Raw genomic sequence first — 23,895 nt, 5'->3', positions numbered from 1 at the left:
CTTGGAAAAGTTACTTTTTTGAACTACAACTCCCATCAGCCCCAGCCAGCACACGCTGGCTGGGGCTGATGGGAGTTGTAGTTCAAAAAAAGTAACTTTTCCAAGCTCTGAGCCCAACCCACTTTGCAAAGTAGGGGCAGCATCCATGGCTCCTCCAGAAAACATTTGTTCAGCATTCATTCTGATGTGCTTGCACAAAGCCTATGTGGTGTTTAGATTATGCCGCCTTTATTGAACATCTGAATACCGATGAGCATGTTTAGATGTCTTCTTGCTAATCATTCACTCACCCCGCACTTCTCAGCACCTTTCCCCGTCATTTTCCTAACCTGCAAACCTAAATTAAAAAGTGGATTTGTTGCACTAGTGCAACAGAACACTTTAATTGCACGAACTTCCAAGTTCTGGTATGCTCTTGCATCTCTTGCACCTATTAGTGAGTTTGGAGGCACCTCTAGCCAATCTCTCGCTTTACTGAAACAAGTCACCTTCCAGCACTGGAGATTAATATGAGCAGTGCAAACGGACACCTGCTTTGGAATACCAAGAAGAGGTTTATTTTTGTGATTGACAACAGCTTAAAAAGAAACTTTAGAGGCACAAGTCAAGTAAGCCCTATGAAGCATTTAAACAAGTTACAGTCAAGAAGAGTCCCAACACCCAACATGTTTGAAGAGTTGGAAGATTTTGAGCTTAGCTTTTAGGACAAGCGCCACTGAAGCTGCTGCAAGTAGTGGGAATGGGGAAAGAGGAGAGGTTCAGCAGGAAAGTTTAAACTTAAGACCAAGAATAGCAGTGCTTCATTTTTTAAACACAAGTACTAAAGCACCAACAGCTTGAACTGCTTTCTGCGATGGGCTACAGGGCTGCTTTAATCCCTCAACTTCAGGCAGACTTGCACAGTGCTACAGCAGAAAAGCGGACCTCTCCTTGCTCACGTTCTGTGAACTGCCGGCAGATCTTGGCAGAGGCCTTAAGAAAAAACATACAGGAAGTATCTCAGTATCCTAAATGCATAAAGGTTAATTGACAATATGGGTCTACATTAGTTTTAATCAGTTATTACGAGATGTGAAGCCCCCCACCAGAAAACATTTTTCCAGTTTTTTTTCCAGGCATTCACATCTCTACTTCCCACGTAGACAGCATTTTGGCATCTATACTTCCCCACTGAAGCTGTGAGCAGGAGTAGCTAAAGAGCGTTCTAATAGGACACTGAGAATAGTAGATGCCATTTAGTTAGCTACTGTTTATAACTCCCATCTTTAGCCAGTGGCCATCCCCATCTGGGCACAGATGGAGAAAATGCACGAAGCAAAATATGGAATGATGCACATGTAACATGATCTGGGGACTTAGTTGTGCCTGAAAGTTAAATGCTGACCCACCATCAATTAGAAGAATGCTTACCTTCAGCATAGTGTCATCTGAACTAGCTCCATGATTCACAGGAAAGGGCATTCGTCCATCTGCAAGAAAGTTTTAGATCATGTTTATGACTAAACCTCATCTTAAAAGTATGTCAGTAAAGTTGCTTAAAAGCACTATTGGTTCAGGAGGAATTAGCTTAGTTCATGCTTTGCGGGATGTAGGTATTTGTTCCTGGCCCCACTTTGGAGTAGAGAAAAGGCAGACTCTCTTCCCCTGGCTATGCATTAGCAACCCAACACACACACACCCCGCCATCAAATGTTTCAGAAAAGGAAGGAATGAAAAGAACAGCCCTAAGATACCACATTCCCTATTTTTACTTCCTCTCCATTGGTAGATAGCAGCTGGTAGATAGAGTAAGGGACAAGGATAAAAATGATTGTTAGGCAATTCTGTTACATTTTTGTTGCTGCTGGGCTTACATTTACATTTCTGTTGTATTTCTGACAAGTAGGATGCAAGAATAAGAACAGCAAGATTACTAGAACACTTAATGCAGCCTTCTATCCAACCTGGCACCCTCAAAATGTTTTGGACGTCACCCCCTAGCCATTAGCCATGCTGGTTGGAGTTGCCAACATCAGGAAGGCACCAGGTTGACAAAAGGGCCAATTTAAGTTTTAGGATTACATTCGCATCATACCCAGCCTCACAGAACTGCCTTCTTGGAACGATTGTTAATGCAACTTTCTTGGCAATAATGATCAGTAGCGCAAGTATATGGGACAAGTTGATCGTAGCGGAACATGTTTTGGAGACTAGAACAAGCAGCCTCTCTCCTTATTTCCAATGGGAGGGTACCAATCCTTGCCGACGATGTTTGTGGCACAACCCCAGGTAAACCATGGACCGTTTCTAGATAATGTGGGCAAAAGCTGGTTATGCCAGTTCATGAACTCTTCCCCCCTCCCCAGTACTGCCACTGCTACTGAAGGAGAGCAAGATCAGTTCCTCCTTTCTCCCCACAATGCTTTTACCTGCCTCTTCAGGTTCTGCTAGACCTTTTTCCTCCCTCCACTGGAAAACAGCATTGCACGCACACAGTCATTAGTAATAGACGCTTCACACGGCAGCCTGGCATAGCAGTTAACAGCAAAGATGAAAGTGAAGCAGTGATAAAGGGAAGATGTAATGTCCAAGGCATTCACCTCCTATATGTACAGTGCGTATTTGGACACTTGCATCTGCCTGTCACGAAGGAGTCACCGATGGTGCTTTGGGGTCAATGACCCTCCTCACTTTTTCCAATGCTAGTATGGACTACCAAAGATGATCTGCAGCCTGTTCCAAATGCTACTGGAGGCCTGCACAGCACCGCTGGTATTTATTTCAATGGGGGGAAAGCCATTCACTAATACCAGAGAATTAGGATTTCTTAAAAAGCAGAAACCAGCATTTGAACACATGGCTTATCATCCATCAATTTCATTTAAATACTTCTTTGGTATTTAATATCTTTTGATATTAATTTACAATTTAAATCAGGATTTATAGATTATTCTTATTGTTAGCATCAGTTGGCAATAGGTTTTTAATTATTTCTCTTTTTCTTTTATTATATTTGGAAAAAACATACAAACCTACCCAGTTCATAGAGGTGTCCATCCACACTGGCAAACAGAATGAAATGGAAGTTCACTTTATCATCTTCAACCTAAGGAAATCAAGACAGTAGGTGTATAAGCAAGTCGAAACAAGGAGAATATTTAAGCAGCACCCTGGCCTCCTGGTTCCTTCTTTCTTCGAACTGTTAAATAACCTTTCCACAAAAAAATTTCTTGGGTATTCCATATCCTTCTTTATGTTCTAATATATGCAACTAGCCTGCTACTGCAGTGTCTTTTGACACTGCATAGTATAGAGGGATCTTTAGCCTTACACACCGAGGAAATTCTCCATAATTACAGGATCCTGGATAAGGCTATCAATGGCTACATTCCCCCTCCATGGCCAGAGGCAGTCTGCTTCTGAATACCAATGGCTGGAAACCACAGGAGGGGAGAGTGCTCTTGCGCTCAGGCCCTGCTTGCAGGCTTCCTGTTGGCATCTGGCTGGTCACTGCGAGAACCGGATGCTGGGCCATTGGCCTTGTCCAGCAAGCTCTTATTGCTCTTATGAGGAAAGCAAATTATGGAGATCATAAGAAATAAGGTGCTCTCCATCCAGTGCCAGTGCCAGAGGGGAGCCAGGTTCTGTTGGTCAGTGACGCAGGCTGTGAGACTCACAGACAAGGTTTTTAGCAGAGAGAGAGAAACCTGAAGCAGAAGGGTTAAGCTGTGAGAACAGAGTGCCAGACTATCAAGGTCAGTGGCTGGCTGAGAGTGTGATAAGGTGGGAAACTTGCAGGAAATCAGAGTGGGGGAAGAAATGTCAATGGAGAGAGCTGTGTCTAATGTCTTTGCCTAGTAAAGACTCTTACAAGAAACTTGCCTGGCCTGTCTTATTCCTGTTCTATACGGCTCTTGGATTCAAACCACGTTTGACCTATTCACGCACTCCCCAACAGGGGTTATGGGCCCAGCTTATCAGGCGTGGTAGCGGGTTCAAGAGCCGATGAAGTGGCGTTGTTGCAGAGAGAAACAAAGCGCAAGTAAGAGGCAAGTAAGAGTGGGCAACATGGCTGTAAATCTGTCTTCCGGGATGCCGATGGAGAGGCTGAATGCTGTAAACTACTCCAGCTGGAAATGGAGAATGAGAGCAGTTCTGATTAAAGAGGATTTGAATGATGTCGTGGAAAAACCCCCTCCGGCAGCTCCTTCAGCAGCGTGGCTGAAGAAAGACGGGAAAGCGAAGGCTTTTATTACTCTGGGGCTATCAGATTCACAACTGTTGCTGGTGAGTAATGAGCCGACGGCTAATCAGATGTGGGAAAAGTTAAGAGCCGCGCATGTACAGCAAACTGCGGGAAGCAGGCTGTGTTTAGCACGGAAGCTTTATCAGATGCGTTTTACAGATGATGTGACTATGGAAGAGCATTTGGCTGAATTTCGTAGATTAAATGCTGAGCTCCAAGATCGAGGCGTGCATCATAATGACCTACAGATGGTTTATCTCCTGTTATCTTCATTTGATCAAAAATGGGAAGTGCTGGCCTCTAGCCTTGAAACCCAACCTGACGGGAATCTGACTTTGGACTTTGTGGAACAGAAACTTCAACAAGAGTGGAACAGGAGACAAGAGAATAAGAAAATAGAATTAAAAGAGACTGAGACTGTGTCTGTACAACACCAAAATCAAAGAAGCAGGCAAGAGACTAAAACATGTTATTTTTGTGGATCACGTGGGCATATACAGAGACATTGTTTAAAGAAGAGGAATAACAGAGGCTTTGAAAGTCAGAGAGCAAGCGTGAACTTTGTTTCTAAGGAGAGCAATAAACTCATTAACTCTAAATGGCTTCTTGACAGTGGAGCGTCTAATTGCCTAATCACAGACTCTAGTTTATTTTACACTTCAAAGCCGACGCAGGAGAAGCTTTATCTGGCTGACGGATCGACTCAGGACGCGATTGCAACAGGCACGCTGAAGATGGGTAATTTGGGAATTTTAACAGATGTATTATTGATTTCTGGCTTAAAATATAACATTCTATCAGTGAGAAAATTGGCTCAAATAGGTTGCAAAGTTACATTTGAAGGGGATAGATGTTTTGTGAGAAAAGATGGTGAAATATGCATGCAAGGGAAATTACAGAATAAAATGTTTATGGTTGAGTGCAAGCTTGATAAACACATGTGTGCTTGGATAGCAGTAAATAAAGAGAAACATGATAATTGTGTCCATGAATGGCATAGAAAACTAGCACACGCACATTTCCAAAAGATACAAAACACCCCAAAATATAGTCAAGATTTGAAGTTAACACACTGTGAGCATGTGGATGAGTGTGAGGTATGCTATAAAACAAAAATGACTGTAAATCCAGTAAACAAGAGCTGTGAAAGCACGACTTCTGAACCCTATCAGCTAATACATGTGGATTTAGCTGGACCTTTTCAGTGCTCAAAAGGTGGAGCAAGGTTTTATTTAGTGATTGTGGATGATTTCTCCAGATTTACACATGTGTTCTTATTGAAAAAGAAAAGTGATGCAGAAGAGAAATTAAAGGCATTCATACAGAGAACAGAAACACAACATGGGGTTGTTATCAAGAATATCAAATCAGATAGAGGTGGTGAATTTACCAGTAATTCATTTAAAACATATTTGGAAAATAAGGGAATAATTCAAAGTCTCACTGCTCCCTTCAGCCCATCCTCCAATGGAACGGCAGAGAGGAGGAACCGGTCATTGCAGGATTCATTGAGAGCAATGCTAGCAGATGCTGATATGAATAACACTTATTGGGGTGAATGTATTCTGTACACTGTTTATATTCAGAACCGCCTAATGCACAGAACAATAGGCATGTCTCCCTCTGAGAAACTGACTGGAAGAAAGCCCAGGGTGAAACACATAGAACGTTTTGGGGCAAAATGCTGGGTACATGTTGCAAAACAGTCAAGAGCTCAGGCAGGACGCATTTTGGGATTTCAGAATTCATATTACAGAGTTTGGTTGCCTGAGAAACAACAAGTGGTGTTAAGCAGAAACATAAAGGTGATAGATAAACCTTGGAGAGACAGTCAAACAGTGATCCTAGATAGTGAAAGAAAACAGGAAGCTGCTGATGTTCCTTTTGGACAACAAATTCCATTAAAAACTGCTTTAACAGATTTAATACACGGTGGCAAACGTACTGTTAAAAGACTGAGAGGTGAAGACATAACAACACATGATACAGAAATGCCAAGTACTAGTGGTGCAGGTCCGAATAAAATTGAAAGTGAAGAAGAAATGGAAATAGATAATGTCAGGAAATCAGAGAGAAAAACGAAAGGTCAACCTCCTCAGAGATTTGCATTTAATGTTACACAACAGAATAATGAAACAGATGAAATTCCAGTAGAATGGGAAAAAGAGGGACCAATAGATAAAGAAACAATGGATCTAATGTGGAAGTTTTGTGTTGAGGAATGAAATAAATGTATTGTCAAATAAAAGTGAACAAACATGAATCTGTGAAACTTGTGTAAATAAAGAATAAAGAGAAACTGAACTGAACTAAAAATGTAAATGTAAACTGTAAGGAAAACAAACCATGTACTGAAATGTATTGTGATGAAATGTTAATGTTGTAGAAATGTAATAATTGTAACATGAAGTTTTGTAGTCTGTAAGTCTCAGGTGGGGGCTGTTGGTCAGTGACGCAGGCTGTGAGACTCACAGACAAGGTTTTTAGCAGAGAGAGAGAAACCTGAAGCAGAAGGGTTAAGCTGTGAGAACAGAGTGCCAGACTATCAAGGTCAGTGGCTGGCTGAGAGTGTGATAAGGTGGGAAACTTGCAGGAAATCAGAGTGGGGGAAGAAATGTCAATGGAGAGAGCTGTGTCTAATGTCTTTGCTTAGTAAAGACTCTTACAAGAAACTTGCCTGGCCTGTCTTATTCCTGTTCTATACGGCTCTTGGATTCAAACCACGTTTGACCTATTCACGCACTCGCCAACAGGTTGGGCCCTGGCCAAGGAGCCCCTCCTTAGGGTGGGTGGGTAGAGCTCCCATCCGCAATCTGCGGCAGCAGCAGCTCCCGCCGCCGATAGGGATCTCCCAGACACTCCTCCTATAGCTGCACAGCCCCCACCTACCTCTCCCTTGATTAAATAGTGGTTGTGCTGCGGGTGCATGACTGCCATCAACCAAGATGGCAGCCGAGGTTTCCCTAAGGGGCTGATTTCCCCTTCCGCCATCTTGGTGATGGCAGGGATGCACACACGTAGCACGCATATGTGCCATCAACCAAGATGCAAATGGAGGGCTCAGTCCCTTAGGGAAGCCTCGGCCACCATCTCGGTTGATGGTAGGCTTGTGCCTGCTGCACAACCAACATTTACTTCAAGGGAGAGATAGGTAGGGCCTGCGTGGCAGTGGGGGAGGGGGAGTGCCTGGGAGCTCCCTCTCTGCGATCCGTGGTGATCACGGAAGGTAGGTGGGTGTGGTGCGCGTGCCGGGGCAGGCTGGTGCCGGTCCTGTCTCCATCACAGGCATCAAGTAGGTGGTGTTTATGATACCAGCCATCCCACCATATCATGACAAAAAAAGAGTGCCTCCACTGCTTCCTCCATCATTTATTCAAATGACCCATTAATCTTGAAGATTTGGAAACCACCTGCGCATCCTCCAACACACATATTGTAAGTGCTGGCCACGGATGCATTTCTACTCCAAGTGATGTTCTTCCAGGGACCTATGCACAAGCAGCTAGTTCCTCCAGCGTAACGCCCCCCCCCGGTATTCTGTATACTCCCCCAATACAAAACCTTTGCTAAAGGATTGTTCTACTGGTTTCGAGTCCCTTTGGGAAAATTCAGTACCTTAGGACATACATAACCTTCAAAAAGTGTGATTAGATCTCTTTTTAAAAACCTAAGGATACAGAGTGTATGTGCACATGCGTGCACATTAAAACAGTTTCACGGTCCCCCTGAAACTATTGGCTGCTTCGGTTCCCTCTCAAGACCCTCAATTGTTGTTGACAGTACAGGGGAAATACTGCATACATTCTCCCCACTGTTGCAGACCCAATAAAATCCCCCTCTCTCCCTAGTAGCTGCTTTTAAAAAAAAAGATCCATAAACTGATATCCTATGTAACATGGTGCTGGGCCCCTGGGATGTTCACCAGTGCATCAAAAGACTATGCTCTTCAGCCACAAGCACTGGCTAACTCATCACTTTTGCCACACTGTTTCAGGGAGGCCATCTGATATTTTTAGAAAGCACCACCAAACCACACTAGGACCTGGAATGGTGGGAAAGCGATAAAGAGATTTCAGTGAAATTACAGGGAAGGCAAACCCAAAATACTATGCACAGCTGGCTTTCACTTCAAATTTAAAATCACCTTCTCTTGACCTGGAGAGGAACGGGCATATTTGAATCTGGAAGTAACCTTGCCCTAAAGGCTCCCTAAGTGTTCCATCCTTCTTCACCACGATTTTTTTTGAAAAGGGGGAAGAAGAGAAATTAATATATTGCATGGTACCTACTTCATTTAAGTAGTTTCCTTTAAGTGTGATCAATTCCTGGCACCAAATTTTACTCCTAGAAACCTATTATGCTTCAAGATGTACTTACCCGACACTGGCCTTCTTGTGCTACTGCATTGTGGGCTTCTTGAATGGCCTGCAAGAGAGTAAAAAACAAGAATATATTTAAGGAACCCTGAGTTAGGCACCAGTAATAAGCTTCAACCCAAGTCCCCCAGTCATTTACCTTGTTGTTTTCAAGACGTTTTGCCCTCTCATCTGGAGAGAGCTCAGCTGTTGCAGCAAGGAATTCCTTTAGTGCAGACCCTTCATCTGCAAGAGACGAGATCAAATGGCTAACAAAGCACAGTTGAAGCAGAAACCCCTTTCAGCTACATTTGCAAGCCTTAAGTTCTCTACAGAGTCAACTTTCATCCTGTATTTAGTCAACAACTGCACAGCTTGATTCCAACACTATCTCCATTGGATGACTCTTGCCCATACTTACCAAACAGTATTTTATCTTGGTTGTTAGCCACTGCATGTATAAGGCCAATTGTTCCACATGAGTTACTGGCAGTCTGCTTCACAAAATAGACTTTTGAGCTCACTTCCTGACCCTTCAATTCTTCCATCTGCTTTTTTCTGAAATTTTCATGCTACAAACATGAAAGTGTTTTGGTTAGATAGCATTTACTCAGAATGGTTCATAGCCAATAATTACCTTTCAGCAACCAGATGGCTTGCTCACACTTATTTTTTATAACTGCGTATTGTGTTAGTTGGAGAAGCTACAAAAGATTTCAACTGTGGTTGCTTAGAAAAAAATCACATCAGCTAAAATTCCAAGTGAGAAGGCTTCTGTAATATCCCAAGCATTTGGGAAGTGACACATGTTACCTAGTTTATTCCCAATACCTCATGCAATAAGTCATGCAATGCACTGCAATTGGTTAAGGGGCAGCAACTGAGACATGCTTCAGATGAGCAAGAGCTAGCTACATCACCTGGACAGTCATTGTGGACTTCCTTCAAGTCGGTTCTGACTTATGGCGACCCTATGAATGCGGTTTTCATGGTAAGTGGTATTCAGAGGTGGTTTACCATTGCCTTCCTCTGAGGCTGAGAGGCAGTGACTGGCCTAAAGTGAGCTTCATGGCTGTGTGGGGGATTCAAACCCTGGTCTCCCAGGTTGTAGTCCAACACTCAAAGCACTACGCCACACTGGCTCTCAGGATAGTCATTATGCACATGTAACGGTCACCTCTAACATCCAACTACTACAGCATCACTGATCCTAAATATGAAACTGCTTCAAGTAACAGGGCAAGTCTCCACAGATTAGCATTCTGTCCCATCCAAGACAGACTTCCTGTCCCAGGTTGAAAGAGCAACATACTGACCTCCCTTTCTGGGTACAAGTCAGGGTCTCCTGAATTAGATGCATGCCACATTTCATCAGCTGCTAAAAAACCTTCATTGTGATACTCTCCTCAGATGAGTGCATGTTCCCAATACATAAACTTATGAACATATATGCATGTATATTAGACTCAGCTTTAAATATATTGCTCAAGATAGCTTTGTATGTAGCATAGCTGTAGTAGTACCAATTACCTTCACCTTGAAACACACAAGATGAAGAAAACCTCACAAGGTGCACAAGAAGCAAACAAAAGGAGGAAGTGTATAAGGATACAGGAAAGGAATCCAAATGGACACAGAAGTATTTCATATCCAAAGCCGACACTTTAACAAATCCACCAGTAGTAAGTATCCTATAAACACAGGTTTCCAGATGCAATTGATGAAGAGGTAGCCTTCTCACTGGGCTATTAGTCTTTGCCATCATATACCTCCAGATTGGCTACAAGTAATCTATGCTTTTTTTAAAAAAAAAAGCGCACCTCAGAATTCTTTATTTAGGGAGGTTCCACAATTACAAATCCACCTGTTCCTAGTTTTTGCTACTAGGATGAAGTCACTGAAAGCAGCACTGCATTTGATGCCGCCACAGCCAAACCAGACACATCACAAGAGATCTAATTTCAATCATTCTAATTATTGCTACTTGCTTCCAAATGGCCTCAACCCTTCACATTAGAAAGCTGCCAATTTCTAGTGGCACCCATGACATGCACAGCGTAGGTATCCAAAGTATTTAGATCACAACTATGGCACTTAAATTTTAGCATGTTCAGGACAATGTTTATATACACCACCTTTGGGACATGGGCACACCCTATCCAAACCTCAATCCACAACACTGGAGGGGGTTTAGTATCCTCCCCTAGCTGTAGCTGAGCTGCAGTGCCAGTAGCCCCCCACTTCCACCTTCTTAAAGTGCAGACAGGAAGAAGCTGCTGTCTACAGTAGCCCCACCCACTGGTGTTTTAGGGGTGGAGGTGGGGCAGCCAAAGATCCCCTGTATCCTGTGCTGGCCCAAGGAACCACGCATTGCAGAAGAGCCCCCAATCAAGACCGGTTTGCCATGCCTGCCCTAGTCCTCACTTAGCAAAACAACCCGCTCTTTCTGGCCAGCAGGGGCTGGCTCTACTGTTCTGTTGAGCCCCACTGCTGACCTGACCAGCTGGGATTAGGATTGCACACTACCTCTTCCCTTTATTTTTAGAATCCCACTACAAAATGTTTTAACACTACAGCTTCACATCAAGAGATGATGGCTTAGGGCTATTAAAACTCTTTCAACATCATTATTATGTATATTTGTTCAGTTTCTTTTGATATTAAAAGTTAATAAATAAATATTTTTTAAAAACTCTTTGAATGTCATGATATAGAAAGGGGAGTGCCACATCAGAAGAGAAGATTTTCCTGGGACCCTTTCCCTGCCAAGTAGTTTCACCTTTCCATCACTAATCAACCTCAATACCTACCTGAGCAGTAAGGGGAAAGAGCAACAGTAGTGCACAAGCTGGGTTAGGTACAGCATTCAAGGACTCTTCCTCAAACCCCAACACGTCCACAAACCGCCAGCCTGGGGCAACTCCTAGGCGGGAGAGCACCTGAGTGGTAAAGAGGCACACAAGGGTAAAGAATCAACCTGAACGTGACACCCCTGAGCTCTACATCATCACCCTGGAATAGAACAGCAGCCTCCTGTTCCTCTACTCTAAGGATGGCCAATATGACTCTTTAGATGCTGCTGGAGTCCATCTCCCATCATTCCCAAATACTGGCTATGCTGGCCAAGGCTGATGGGAGCTGGAGTCCAACAACATTGGGAGGGCTGCCTGCTGGCTACCCCAATTCTACTCAATCAGGAACTCTGTTGTAGAGCTGCATTTCACCCATAGTGGAAAGATTTTCCTACTCTTCAGTCATCTTTATCATAGACATCACAATTTTGGGGGGGACCAATTAATACATAGTAAGTGAACTTGTTGCATGTATGGGGGCGTGGAGTGATGGAAGGGACCCTGATGACTCAGTTCCAAGATCCATTTTCAATATCAGCACTCCTATTTTACAATATATGTTGCTGTGTTTGCATCCTAAAAAGTCCCAGATGATGTTGAGTATCTGAGCACATGCAGCTACCTCAGACATTTACGGAAGTGTTTAGGAGTTAAGGGTTGGCACCTCCATGCTTTGCAGCTTACATCATGCTTACTGGCAAATGAAAACTGAACTTTTGGTGTAATACAGTAGACCAACACTTGTATGTGTGTATGTATGTCTGTGTGTGCATATATATCTATCTATATATTTGTTGAAGGGAGATATAAGCCTCAAAACCTCTAATTTTACAGTAGCTCTAAATCAAGTCCAGAAATAGCAGTCACATGAAGAAACAAGGGCTTCTAAGACTAGAAATAGCTTTTATCCAAATTCAGAGATGACCCCAAAAAACACCCCCACCGAGCCCTTCTGAAGGGAGAAGAGTGAAATTTTGCCACCCTTCAAGCAGGTCCCCTTGTGAAGCAAAGGACCTCAAGTACCTCTTAGTACGTGAAAGGAAAAGAGGGAGGAAAAGGCCCAACAGGAAGATGAGATAGGGCGGCCTTTTCCAGTCAGCCTCCCTCCAACCCCTTACTACAGGAGGCCCCTACCCTGCGTGACACAGCACAAAACTTGAGGCCGCAGCGCCACCTGCTGCCCATTTCGTGAAGAACCGCCCAACTCAACAGCAGAGCTCACGACTCGATGGGGAGCCCGGACCCCAACCTGGTCCCCCGCCATTCCCCATTCCATTTGTCCATATATGCCCACTCCCAACACTGGGAAAGAGGCAGAGAGAAAACGCCATGCCAGGATCCAAACGCTCCCGCCTTCCTACCCCCTTCCCCAGTTCTAAGAGATTCCCAAAAATGAATGAGAAGAAATGGACACCGAGGAAACGCCCAGCCAAGAGGAGCTGCGGCTTATTCTTCCAGGTCTCGACAGCCACTCACTTTGTTCAGCATCTGGAACACAAAAGCAGCAGAGAGATATAAGAGAGGTTTAGCCTGTCGGAGGGCGGGTCCCGCCTCCCATCTTGCACCCGGAGCGCTTCCCATCGCTAGAAAGGGAACCAGATCCAATAACATTCAACACCCCCCCCCCGAAGACTTTGCCACCATCTATCTGCATTTAGACACTACTGGGGGGGGGAACCCTTCCATTTATTTTTTTTAAAAGAGAGAATTGCCAGCGATCTTTATCACTAGCTTCTAGAGCATCGCAAGCCGCCAGGGCAAAGAAGCTGCACATACCACGAAAGACCAACAATTCCAGGGCACGCCTTGTTGGGGGGGGGTGCCCCAACACCTCCCACCAAGCACACACCACCAACCATGAACCCCACCCATCCCACTCTCAAACGAGTAGCTCTTTTCTTTACCTCGGGATTTATTTCCATAGGTTGCCACGCCATTGTCTCTCGTGCAAAACCTGACCAGCCCAACCACCACACCACAACCAGCAGGGAACCGTGTGCGCCGAAAAACAGCAGCAGCCCGCCCACCGCTATATATTGCCACCGGACTGACTCACTGCAGAGGAGGGGGAAGGAACTGGGGCAAAACCACTCCAAGATGAATCTATTTTCCGTACATTACCCCCTGACTTCTAGCGATGGTATACTCTTCCCCCTCTTCTTCCGCTCTCCTTCCGCTCTCCTTCTCTCAGGTACCCAATCTACCGCTCTCGAAGCGGCTGGATTACTTGTCAATTAGAAGATAGGCTAGGCTGCAACCCGAGTGCGCCCCCGGGCTTTAGTACAATCCTCAGGTCCGCTGATCTTTATGGGTAAATTGATGTTGCTAGCAAACCACATCGTGCTTTTGTCAAGAGTAACAGTGGAGTGGACAGTTAATGACAAGTGTTTTTGGTAAACTAAGCATTAGCAAAATAACAGCCACATTATTAAGTGATGACGCTTCTTGAAGTTGCAGCGGGTTATTTATAATTCAGCACCCAGAAAAGTTCTCCCCCTTACTGTTATTTGTAAGTGATGTGGTTCTGGTGAGACGTTTTCATCTCTTAAGAGCAAGATACTTGGTTGTTTTCTTGAATGTCTGTTGAGTTTTAACCTAGCAAGATCTACAAAGCCGTCGTTGCAAATTCAATATACAATTTCTTGGGAATAAAATCGATAAGGTTGCCAGTTACTTGCTAGACAGGACAAAACCTGTGCCTTTAACAGGTATATCTGTGACAAGTAAAAGGTGGAGTTTCATCTCATCTGTGCATTTGTATTGCGAGTAAAGCTTCCCCTGTCAAATGCTTGCCTCTCTATATCCAATGAATGGGGTGAACTACGTATCACTTGATTCATTCTATTGCTGTTTAAATCCCAACATAATATTCCAAGGGCAAGAAAAAAATATTGCATGTTGCTACTTTATTTTGCCTTCTGATTTAACATAACTCTGCAAAACACACTTAAAAAGAAGAAAAGTTGACAGCTACAGCAACTTCAAGCCAAACTTAACATGTCTCTGAACCCCAAATTATATGTTGGGGTATGTATGATATATCACTGTGATCGGGAGACTCTCCCCGTCAAGAATAACAATATATTTATGCAATCAAAATCATCAGGCTTCTGATATTATCATAAATACATAATGATGTCATAAAATCATAAAAAATAAGTAACTAGGGGTGCCCACTCCAACATCTGCTCTGGGCCAGGACAAATCATACACCCCATGAAAGGGGAGGGTGTCCTCTACAAGATGCCACTGCATCCAGCCTGGCCCAGAGCTTCTGCTGGGCGCAGGGCACCCAGGGGAGCATCTATGCAACATCAAAATACACAAAAACATGCAGAAAAAATAAGTAACTGGGGGTGCCCACCCCAAAATCTGCTCTGCACCAGGACAAAACTTTCCCCTAATATATGCATTTTTATAAATGTTGTTTAGTTGGCAAACTGCATCCCAAAATTCTAATAAATGTGAATTTTGAAGGATGGCCATGTTTCGGTTCTCATATTGTTTTGGAAATTGCAAATTTGATAAATTCTGCTTGAAATGCAAACTGAATCGAAATTCTCATCCATCCCTAATAGGCAGTCTGGCCATCCATTACTCAGTTCCTTCCTTTTCCTCTATTTGGAATTCTGAACTTCTGCTCCATTGTTTATTGTTGTAGGCCAAAGAAGAACCTTGCCATGCGAGAACATGATAGCTCTTCTTCTGGTTGAAGCCCAGTATGAATGATTATATACGATATTGTGGGAGGAACCACAGCTCAGTGGAAGAGCACATGTTTTGCATGCAGGAAGTCCCAGGTTCAATTCCTTGCACCTCAAATTAAACATATCAGATATCTGGTGACCTTTGCCAGAGATTTTGGAGAGCCACTGCCTGTCAGAACAGACCATAGACAGACAAATAATCTGATCTGGTATAAGATGGGTTCCCATGTACTTAAAAAATTAATTTTGCATTTCTGCCAAAACATGATGCAGCAGTTACTACAGCTTACTTATAGTGCAATCCTATAGATATCTGCTCCGAAGTAAATCCCGCTGAGTTCAGTGAGACTTACTCCCAGGTAAGTAGATATAGGATTGCAGCCTTAATGCTTGTCATTCCTATTATATTACTCTTTCCTTTTTAATATTTAGTATTGTTTTTAATATTAGGAACATAGGCAGCTGGCTTATACTGAGTCAGACCATTGGTCCATCTAGCTCAGTATTGTCTACACTGACTGGCAGCAGTTCTCCAGGATTTCATTTCCAGCCCGATCTGGAGATGCTGGGAATTGAACTTGGGACCTTCTGCATGCAGTGCTGATGCTCTCCCACTGGGCTATGGCCCATCCCTTATTCCAGCTCAGTTCCTTATCACATATATTCTTCTCTGCCTTTGACCTTGGAACTGGGTTGAGGCCTTCCTCTACATTTTGTCTTTTGTGTTGCTGAAGTTATCTAGTGTGAGAGTAAGACCTTTCCCCACACTTTAATTCCTTATTAAGGGGCAGTCTCTAGCTGCATCCTTATTCTAATTCTGTATCTGGTTAAGTTATTTAAAAACTAAAAACAAAAAGCATTTTAACTTAAGTAACACAGATCTGATCAGCACTGTTGCTGTAATTCTTGCTATTATTAACTTGGTGGATGGACAGCGCCAATCCTATGCACTTTTAGTTAGAAGTGGCCCTGAGTTGAGTGGGGATTACTTCCCCATCTATCTCCACTTTCCTTGAAATTTAAGATAACCTGGAAAAAATCTTAGCCAAGTGTTCTTATCCAAGTGGCTGTGGGGCTGACTAAGGAATGGAGTCTTTTCAGTGGTGGCACCTCTGTTAAGTCACTCCCTCACAATGAGATACAACAGGCCTGTATATTTGACACTTTAAATAGTTCATGACAATTTGTTCCTTTCCTCCAAGCCTTCTATTGCTTTGGAGTTTGCTGATTTTAGACTTGTTAATGCTGCTTTTTAGGATGCTTTCATGCTTTATATAGCGCCAGGATATTTCAAGGAGTGCCTGCTCCCATCTAAACTTGTCCATACTGGATTGTCTGATGAAGCCCTTTTCTATGTCCATTGAGATCCATTAATTCGTCGCAGAAGAGAAAGAAAGTATTTCATTATTTGAAAAAAATAAAATTGGATATAATTTGTTTACAAGAAACTCATATTAAGAAGAAAGATTCTAAATATTTAATTTGTAAAAATTTGGGTGAAGAATTTATTTCAGCAGGATTAAAAAAAATGGTGTGGTTCTTTATATTAATTCACAATTGTCTCCTAAATTGATATTATTGGATGATAGTGGCAGATTTGTGGGAGTTGAAATCACCATTCAGGGTACAAAAATTTTGATAGTGGGCATTTATGCTCCTAATGAAGATAAAACAAGGTTTTATACTGGACTTATGGAAAAATTATCAGAGTTTGCATATGATCATTGGTGTGTCATGGGTGATTGGAATGGGGTAACTTCACCAAAAATGGATAGACTTTCTGAGAAAAATATTAAAGAGACACAGGGCAAATTGCCGAAGATCTGTTTCGAATTGATGGAAAATTTAGAATTGGTGGATGCTTGGAGATATATAAATGACAATGCAAAGGAATTTACTTATTTTTCAGAAAGACATAAAACATTTTCGAGGATTGATATGATTTGGATGTCTAAAAATTTAGTGAAAGATATTTCCAAGATGGATGTGTTACCAAAAACCTTTTCGGATCATAATCCAGTGATATTGACTTTAAAAAAAAAAATCTTGGATTTAGATGGAGACTAAATGAATCTTTATTACAGAATGATAAAATAGTGCAGGAATGTAAGAAGAAATTAACAGAGTTTTTTGAACACAATTTACATAAAGGAACAGATGAAAATATTGTTTGGGATACAAGTAAAGCATTTATGAGGGGATATTTTATTAAATGTAATTCTGAATTAAAAAAGAAGAAACAACAGAAAATGCAATTGATCTTGGAAGAAATAAAACAAAAAGAGGAAGAATTGAAAAAGAATCCAACTAAAGCTTCTATTGTAAATCAAATTAAAATGTTACAGAAACAAGTGTCAATGTTGACAGTTAGAGAAATTGAAAGGAAATTAAATTTTGCTAAACAAAGGACTTTTGAATTTGCAAATAAACCGGGGAAATTGCTAGCATATAAATTAAGAAAAGAACGACAAAAAAATCTTATTTTAAAGATACAAGAAGGAGATGAGATGTTGACAGACAATTTAAAAATCCAAAGGGTTTTCCATCAATATTATTCAACTTTGTACAAGTGTCAGGAAATTCCCTCAGAAAAAATAGAAGAGTATATATCCAAACAGAATTTGCCTAAAATTACAGATCTTCAGAGACAAGCTATTAATGGTCCTATTACGTCAAGAGAAATATCTGAGGCTATAAGTAAAATTAAATTAGGAAAGGCGCCAGGACCGGATGGACTATCAGCAATGTATTACAAATGCTTGGAGGAGGAACTTTTGCTACCTTTACAGTATACAATGAATTCTATTTTACAAGAGGGGAAGATACCGGATAGTTGGAAAAATGCCAATATAACATTAATACCTAAAGAGGAGCAGGATTTAACTAAAACAAAAAATTATCAGCCAATATCTTTACTGAATAATGACTATAAAATTTTTACAATGATTTTGGCTGAAAGAATGAAAATAATATTGCAACAATTTATTCAGGAAGATCAAGCGGGGTTTTTACCTAAAAGACAATTACGTGATAATGTCAGGAATGTTTTGAATGTGTTGGAATATCTAGAACAACGAAATGACATACAAGCTGCTTTGATTTTCTTGGATGCTGAGAAAGCATTTGATAACTTGAATTGGAAATTTATGTTTAAGGTTCTAGAGCAAATGGACTTTGGAGATAATTTTATAAAATAGATCAGATCGATTTATACATCACAGAAGGCACAGATAATTGTCAATGGGGATTTAACGGACTCATGTGAAATACAAAAGGGTACAAGACAGGGATGTCCATTGTCCCCCCTTCTATTTATTCTGGTTTTAGAAGTGCTGCTTAGAGACATAAGGCAAGACAAAAGGATTTCGGGAATAAAGATAAAAAAAGAGGAATATAAATTGAGAGCATTTGCTGATGACTTGATAATTGTATTAGAAAATCCCTTGGAAGGAATCAAAGTATTGATGGATAAATTAGAAGAATTTGGACCATTAGCAGGATTTAAGATCAACAATAAAAAAATGAAGATGGTGGTGAAAAATTTATCTTTAAGAGATCAAAAAGAGTTAATGGAGAAGATAGATTTTAAAATAGAAGAAAAGGTGAAATATTTAGGTATCATTATGACAAATAAAAATTCAAAGTTGTTTCATAATAATTATGAAAAACTATGGACAGAGATTAAGAAAGATTTGTTAAGATGAGATAAATTACAGTTGTCATTAATGGGTAGAATATCTGTAATAAAAATGAATGTATTGCCGAGAATGATGTTTCTATTTCAAACAATACCTGTCATATCCTCTGATCTACCTTTCAAACAATGGCAAAAAGATATTTCTAAATTTGTTTGGCAGGGGAAAAAACCAAGAGTTAAATTTAAATTATTACAGGACGCCAAAGAAAGAGGAGGGCTGGGATTACCAAATTTGAGACTTTATTTTGCTGCTTGTTGCTTAGTCTGGATAAAGGAATGGATTCTATTGAGGAATAAAAGATTATTGGATTTGGAGGGTCACAACCTGAAGTGGGGATGGCATGGATATCTATGGTATGATAAAGTAAAAGTTAATGTGGATTTTAATAATAATTTTATAAGACGTCCTTTGTTGAATATATGGAATAAATACAAAACAAGTTTTTTTTCGAAAATACCACTATGTGTTTCAAGTCAAGAAGCATTTTATAGAAGAGAAATGGCTGGAAAAGAGAAATGGTTAACTTACCAAGAACTATTAGAAAATGTGCATGGTGAATATATAATGAAAGAGAGAGAACAACTAATAAAGGAAGGATATAGTTCACAATGCCTATTTACAATTGTTAGAAAGATTTAAAATGGACAAGAAAATGTATGGGTTTGAAATAAATAAATCTGATTTTGAAATAGGTTTGTGTACAAATGATGAATGCATAATTGCAAAAATGTATAAATTTTTACTAAAAATGGACATGGAAGAAGAACAAGTAAAAGAGTGTATGGTTAAGTGGGCAAAATTTTTTGGTTATAATATACAAATGGATCAATGGGAAAATATGTGGAAAAAAGGTTTGAAATTTACATTATGCTATAATCTTAAAGAATTTTTTTTTTAAATGATGTATCGTTGGTATATGACTCCAGAAAAGTTGTCAAAAATGTATAGTAATGTTTCTAATGTATGTTGGAAATGTAAACAACAAGAAGGATCTTTTTATCATATGTGGTGGTTGTGTAAACAGGCAAAATTATTTTGGGCACAGATAGGTAGGATGATGCAAAAAATCTTAAAGATAAATATTCAGTCAAAACCAGAATTTTTTTTATTGGGTTTTATGGATAAACAAATAGAAAAGAAATATGGAAGAATAATATTATATATGATTACGGCAGCAAGATTACTATATGCACAAAAGTGGAAAATGGAATCGATACCAACAATGGAAGAATGGCTTTTGAAATTAATGGACTTAGTTGAGATGGACAAATTGACATGTCTTATTAGAGAAAAAACGACAGATACATTTCTTAAGGAATGGAAGCCTCTTTTGGACTTTTTGTTGAAAGAAAAAAATGAAATGATGATAATGGGATTTGACGATTAATTAAGATAGACCTTGGAAAAAAGTGAATTTCGTATGTTTTAGGAGACAGGTTTGATATATATTATATACTTATAGCTGATCTGTAACAAATCGGAAGTCAAGTTTTTCTTTTTCTTTTATTTTTTTCTGTTGTATTGTTTTTGTTGTATTTGTATTTGTTTTTATAAAAATTTGAATAATAATAAAAAATATTATATATAAAAAAAAGAGATCCATTGAGTGGTGGCTAGAGAATACACCTTTTCTGGAATTATAATCTTATTTTGGAGTTATTACATGCACCTCTGTATCCTTGGTGTGCATGTCGTTCCAATGACGGGCAAACCCCTTTTTTATTATTGACCTAGTATTTTAGAATCATAGCATAGTAGAATTGGAAGGGGCCTATAAGGCAATCAAATCTAACCCCCTTCTCAATGCAAGAATCCAACTTAAAGCATACCTGACAGCAAGCTGTCCAGCTGCCTGTTGAATGCCTCCAAAGTTGGAGAGCCAATCACATCCCTAAGTAATTGGTTCCTTTGTTGTACTGCTCTAAGTTAGGACTTTTTTCCTGATGTTCAGTCAAAGTCTGGCTTCCTGTAACTTGAGTCCGTGATTTCATGTCCTGCACTGGGGGATGATCAAGAAGAGAGCCTGGCCCTCTTCTGTGTGACAACCTTTCAAATATTTGAAGGGTGGTATCATATCTCCCCTCAGTCTTCTCTTCTCAAGACTAAACATATCCAGTTCTTTCAGTCTCTCCTCACAGGGCTTTGTTTCCAGTCCCCTGATCATCCTTGTTGCCCTCCGCTGAACCCGTTCCAGTTTGTCTGCATCCTTCTGAAAGTGAAGTGTCCAGAAATGGACACCGAATTCAAGATGAGGCCTAACCAGTGCCAAATAGAGAGGACCTAGTACTTCACATGATTTGGAAACTATACTTCTGTTATGCAGCCTAAAATAGCATTTGCCTTTTTGCAGCCACATCGCACTGTTGGCACATATTCAGCTTGTGATCAACGACAATTCCAAGATCCTTCTCGCATGTAGCTGAGCCAATTATTTCTCATCTTATAACTGTGCATTTGATTACTGTTTATTAAGTGTAGAACTTTGCACTTATCCCTGTTAAATTTCATTATGTTATTTTCAACTTAATGCTCCAGCCTATCAAGATCATTTTGAATTTTGTTTCTGTCCTCCGGGGTATTAGCTATCTCTCCCAATTTTGTATCATCTGCAAATGTGATAAGCATTCACTGCACCTCTTCATCTAAGTCATTAATAAAAATGTTGAAAAGTACTGAACCCAGGACAGAGCCCTGCGGTACCCCTCTCATTATCTCCCCCCAGTTTGAGAAGGACCCCTTTTAGCACAATTCTGTAGCCAACTATGGATCCACCTGATAGTTGTTCCATCCAGCCCACATTTAGCTAGCCTGCTAATCAGAATATCATGGGGCACTTTGTCAAAAGCTTTGCTGAAGTCAATATATATTATGTCCACAGCATTACAGTCTACCAGGGAGGTTACCTGATAAAAAAATGATATAAGATTAGCCTGGCAGGATTTGTCCTGAACAAATCCATGTTAGCTTCTAGTAATCGCTGTATTATTTTCAAGGTGCTTACAGACTGACCGCTTTATAAAGTGCTCCAGAATTTTCCCAGGGATTGATGCCGGGCTGACTGGTCTGTGGTTCGCAGGTTCCCTTTTAGCCTTTTCTGACGATAGGGACAACATTAGCCTGCCTCCACTCATCTGGCACTCCACCCATCCTCCAAGATTTTGCAAAGATAATAGACAGCATCCATAGAGTTCTTGAGCCACACAGTACTCTAGGATGCAGTTCATTGGTCCCTGGAGATTTGGATTCGTTCAAAGTGATTAGGTATTCCTTGACCAGTTGTCTATCAGTCTCAAGCTACAATCCTGCCCCTTCAACTTCATGTTTGCAAGGAGAATCATAGACCCTCTTTTGGAAGCAGACTGAGCCAGAGTAGGAATTGAGCACTTCTGCCTTTTCTTTGTCATCTGTTACCATCTTGCCATCCTCACTGAGTAGCTATACTGGTGTTTCTTTCTCTGTCTTTTACTATGGATGTACCTGAAGAAAGCTTTTTTTGTTGCTTTTAGCATCCCTTGCTAATCTTAAGATGTTATTGTTGCTGTTTTGTTTTAGTCAAATCCTTGGTTTCTGTTGCTGTGGTACTCAAGTTTTAATTGTGATTTATTATCTACTGTGGGTTGTAGCCAATGTTAGTCATACTCAGAATAGACCCAGTGAAATGGATATGACTAAATTTAGGTCTCTTCTACTCTGAGTAGAAATTTCTTGGATACAATCCTTTATGTTTTTGTTTTTATATATAATTTTTTATTAATTTTATGAACAAATTATACATCAGTTACAGCCTCCAAACATGAGTACTGCTTAACATAAAAAGAAAATTGCATAACCAGAACAAACCTGAAATTCCTCCTTCCCCCTTTGCTGCAGAATATTGAATTTAAAGCCCGTATGTAGTGAAAATCAAGAAATTCTTGAGGTAAAATTACAAAAACCAAAACCCCAATAAAGGACACATGCACATATCAATATAAATCTTTAAATCATACCATTAACTACATACAGTTTTAGGTGTTACAAATTCAAGCATAATGTGGTGGAGGCTCTACCATGTTCTTTTTGATTTACATAAACTATAAACGGATACCAAGTTTCATATAAATTATCTTTCTTGGTGATACCTTGGGATACTCTCAATTTGAATGTTAATTTTTAAATGAAAGCAAGATACCATGTTTTCTTATACCAATAATCTACTGTAGCTCCTTGTAATGTTTTCCAATGTGAAGCTATAGTGATCCTGGCAGCCATCAATAAGTGACCTAATAGAGTTTTGTAGATTATACCTTTGTTTGCTCCTTCGAATAGATTCAGCACCGCCAATTGTGGTGTTCTGTTTGTTTGGAGATGATTATTTCAATTTCATTATTTAAATAATATTTAAATATTTAAGTCCAAACTTTTTGTACTGAGGCACATTCCCACCACATGGTATGTTCTGGCCTTTGCGCATCCCCTCCAACATCTGGGGGAGTGTATCCAATTAATTCGAGATAGATGTATTGGTGTTAAATACCATATGTGAGCTATTTTTAACATGGTTTCTCTTATTTGATTGGAAGAGGTTTTCACCAAAGGTTTGTTCCAAAACTTTCTCCATTCTTCCTCCTTGACTTCTACTCCCCAATCGCCTTCCCATACTCTGTAATCCAGACAAGTTCTCTCCCTCTTTATCTAATAAAAGTTGATAAAATTTTTGAAACAATACCCCTATCCCTGTCTCTTGCTGCCAATATATTATTTTTAAAGGGGGATGAATTTGCCCTTCCTGCTTCTTTAATGTTAGGATGGTAGATAAAATCTACTAACTGTCTCTAATGTAACCATTGAAGATTTTGTCCCTCCAGTGCTGCTGTAAAGGCCTGCTGTGTTGATGGAAAACTGCTAATATAAAAATCACGAAGACGATAAAACCCCTTCTCTCCTAACTGCTGCCAAGGTAAGTGTCTATTGCTGTTATAAAATTCTGGGTGAAAAAAGAGTGGTGTCATAGATGATATCTTAGATAAAAGGTGTTTTCTCCATCTTTGCTAGCTTTGTAGTAGTGTATTAGTGATT

General features: G+C 40.5%; 1 protein-coding gene across 1 annotated transcript; it reads right to left on the bottom strand.

The window, feature by feature from the left end:
- Positions 1–534: 534 nt before the first annotated feature.
- On the bottom strand, positions 535–13,456 carry UCHL1 (ubiquitin C-terminal hydrolase L1). The gene is made up of 9 exons (XM_061584609.1): positions 13,337–13,456; positions 12,909–12,920; positions 11,391–11,519; positions 9,002–9,152; positions 8,741–8,826; positions 8,603–8,650; positions 3,016–3,085; positions 1,411–1,469; positions 535–972 (listed from the first exon to the last, which is right to left on the bottom strand). The coding sequence occupies exons 1-9, from the start codon at positions 13,367–13,369 to the stop codon at positions 886–888; spliced, it is 675 nt and encodes a 224-aa protein (XP_061440593.1). The 5' UTR covers positions 13,370–13,456; the 3' UTR covers positions 535–885.
- Positions 13,457–23,895: the final 10,439 nt, after the last annotated feature.

Source organism: Rhineura floridana, chromosome 9, assembly GCF_030035675.1.
Source record: "Rhineura floridana isolate rRhiFlo1 chromosome 9, rRhiFlo1.hap2, whole genome shotgun sequence".
NCBI lineage: Eukaryota > Metazoa > Chordata > Lepidosauria > Squamata > Rhineuridae > Rhineura > Rhineura floridana.
Note: the sequence above shows the minus strand (reverse complement) of the source record. Positions and strands in the feature narration are given on the sequence as shown.

Bases quoted from the DNA above. Each gene is read 5' to 3' on its own strand.
- UCHL1 (XM_061584609.1), bottom strand. From the start codon at position 13,369: ATGGCGTGGCAACCTATGGAAATAAATCCCGAG. The intron at 9,153-11,390 runs GTAGGTATTGAG...TCATGTTTGTAG, and splicing joins TCTTTCCCCTTACTGCTCAG to CATGAAAATTTCAGAAAAAA. The intron at 8,651-8,740 runs GTAAATGACTGG...ACTCTCTTGCAG, and splicing joins AACGTCTTGAAAACAACAAG to GCCATTCAAGAAGCCCACAA.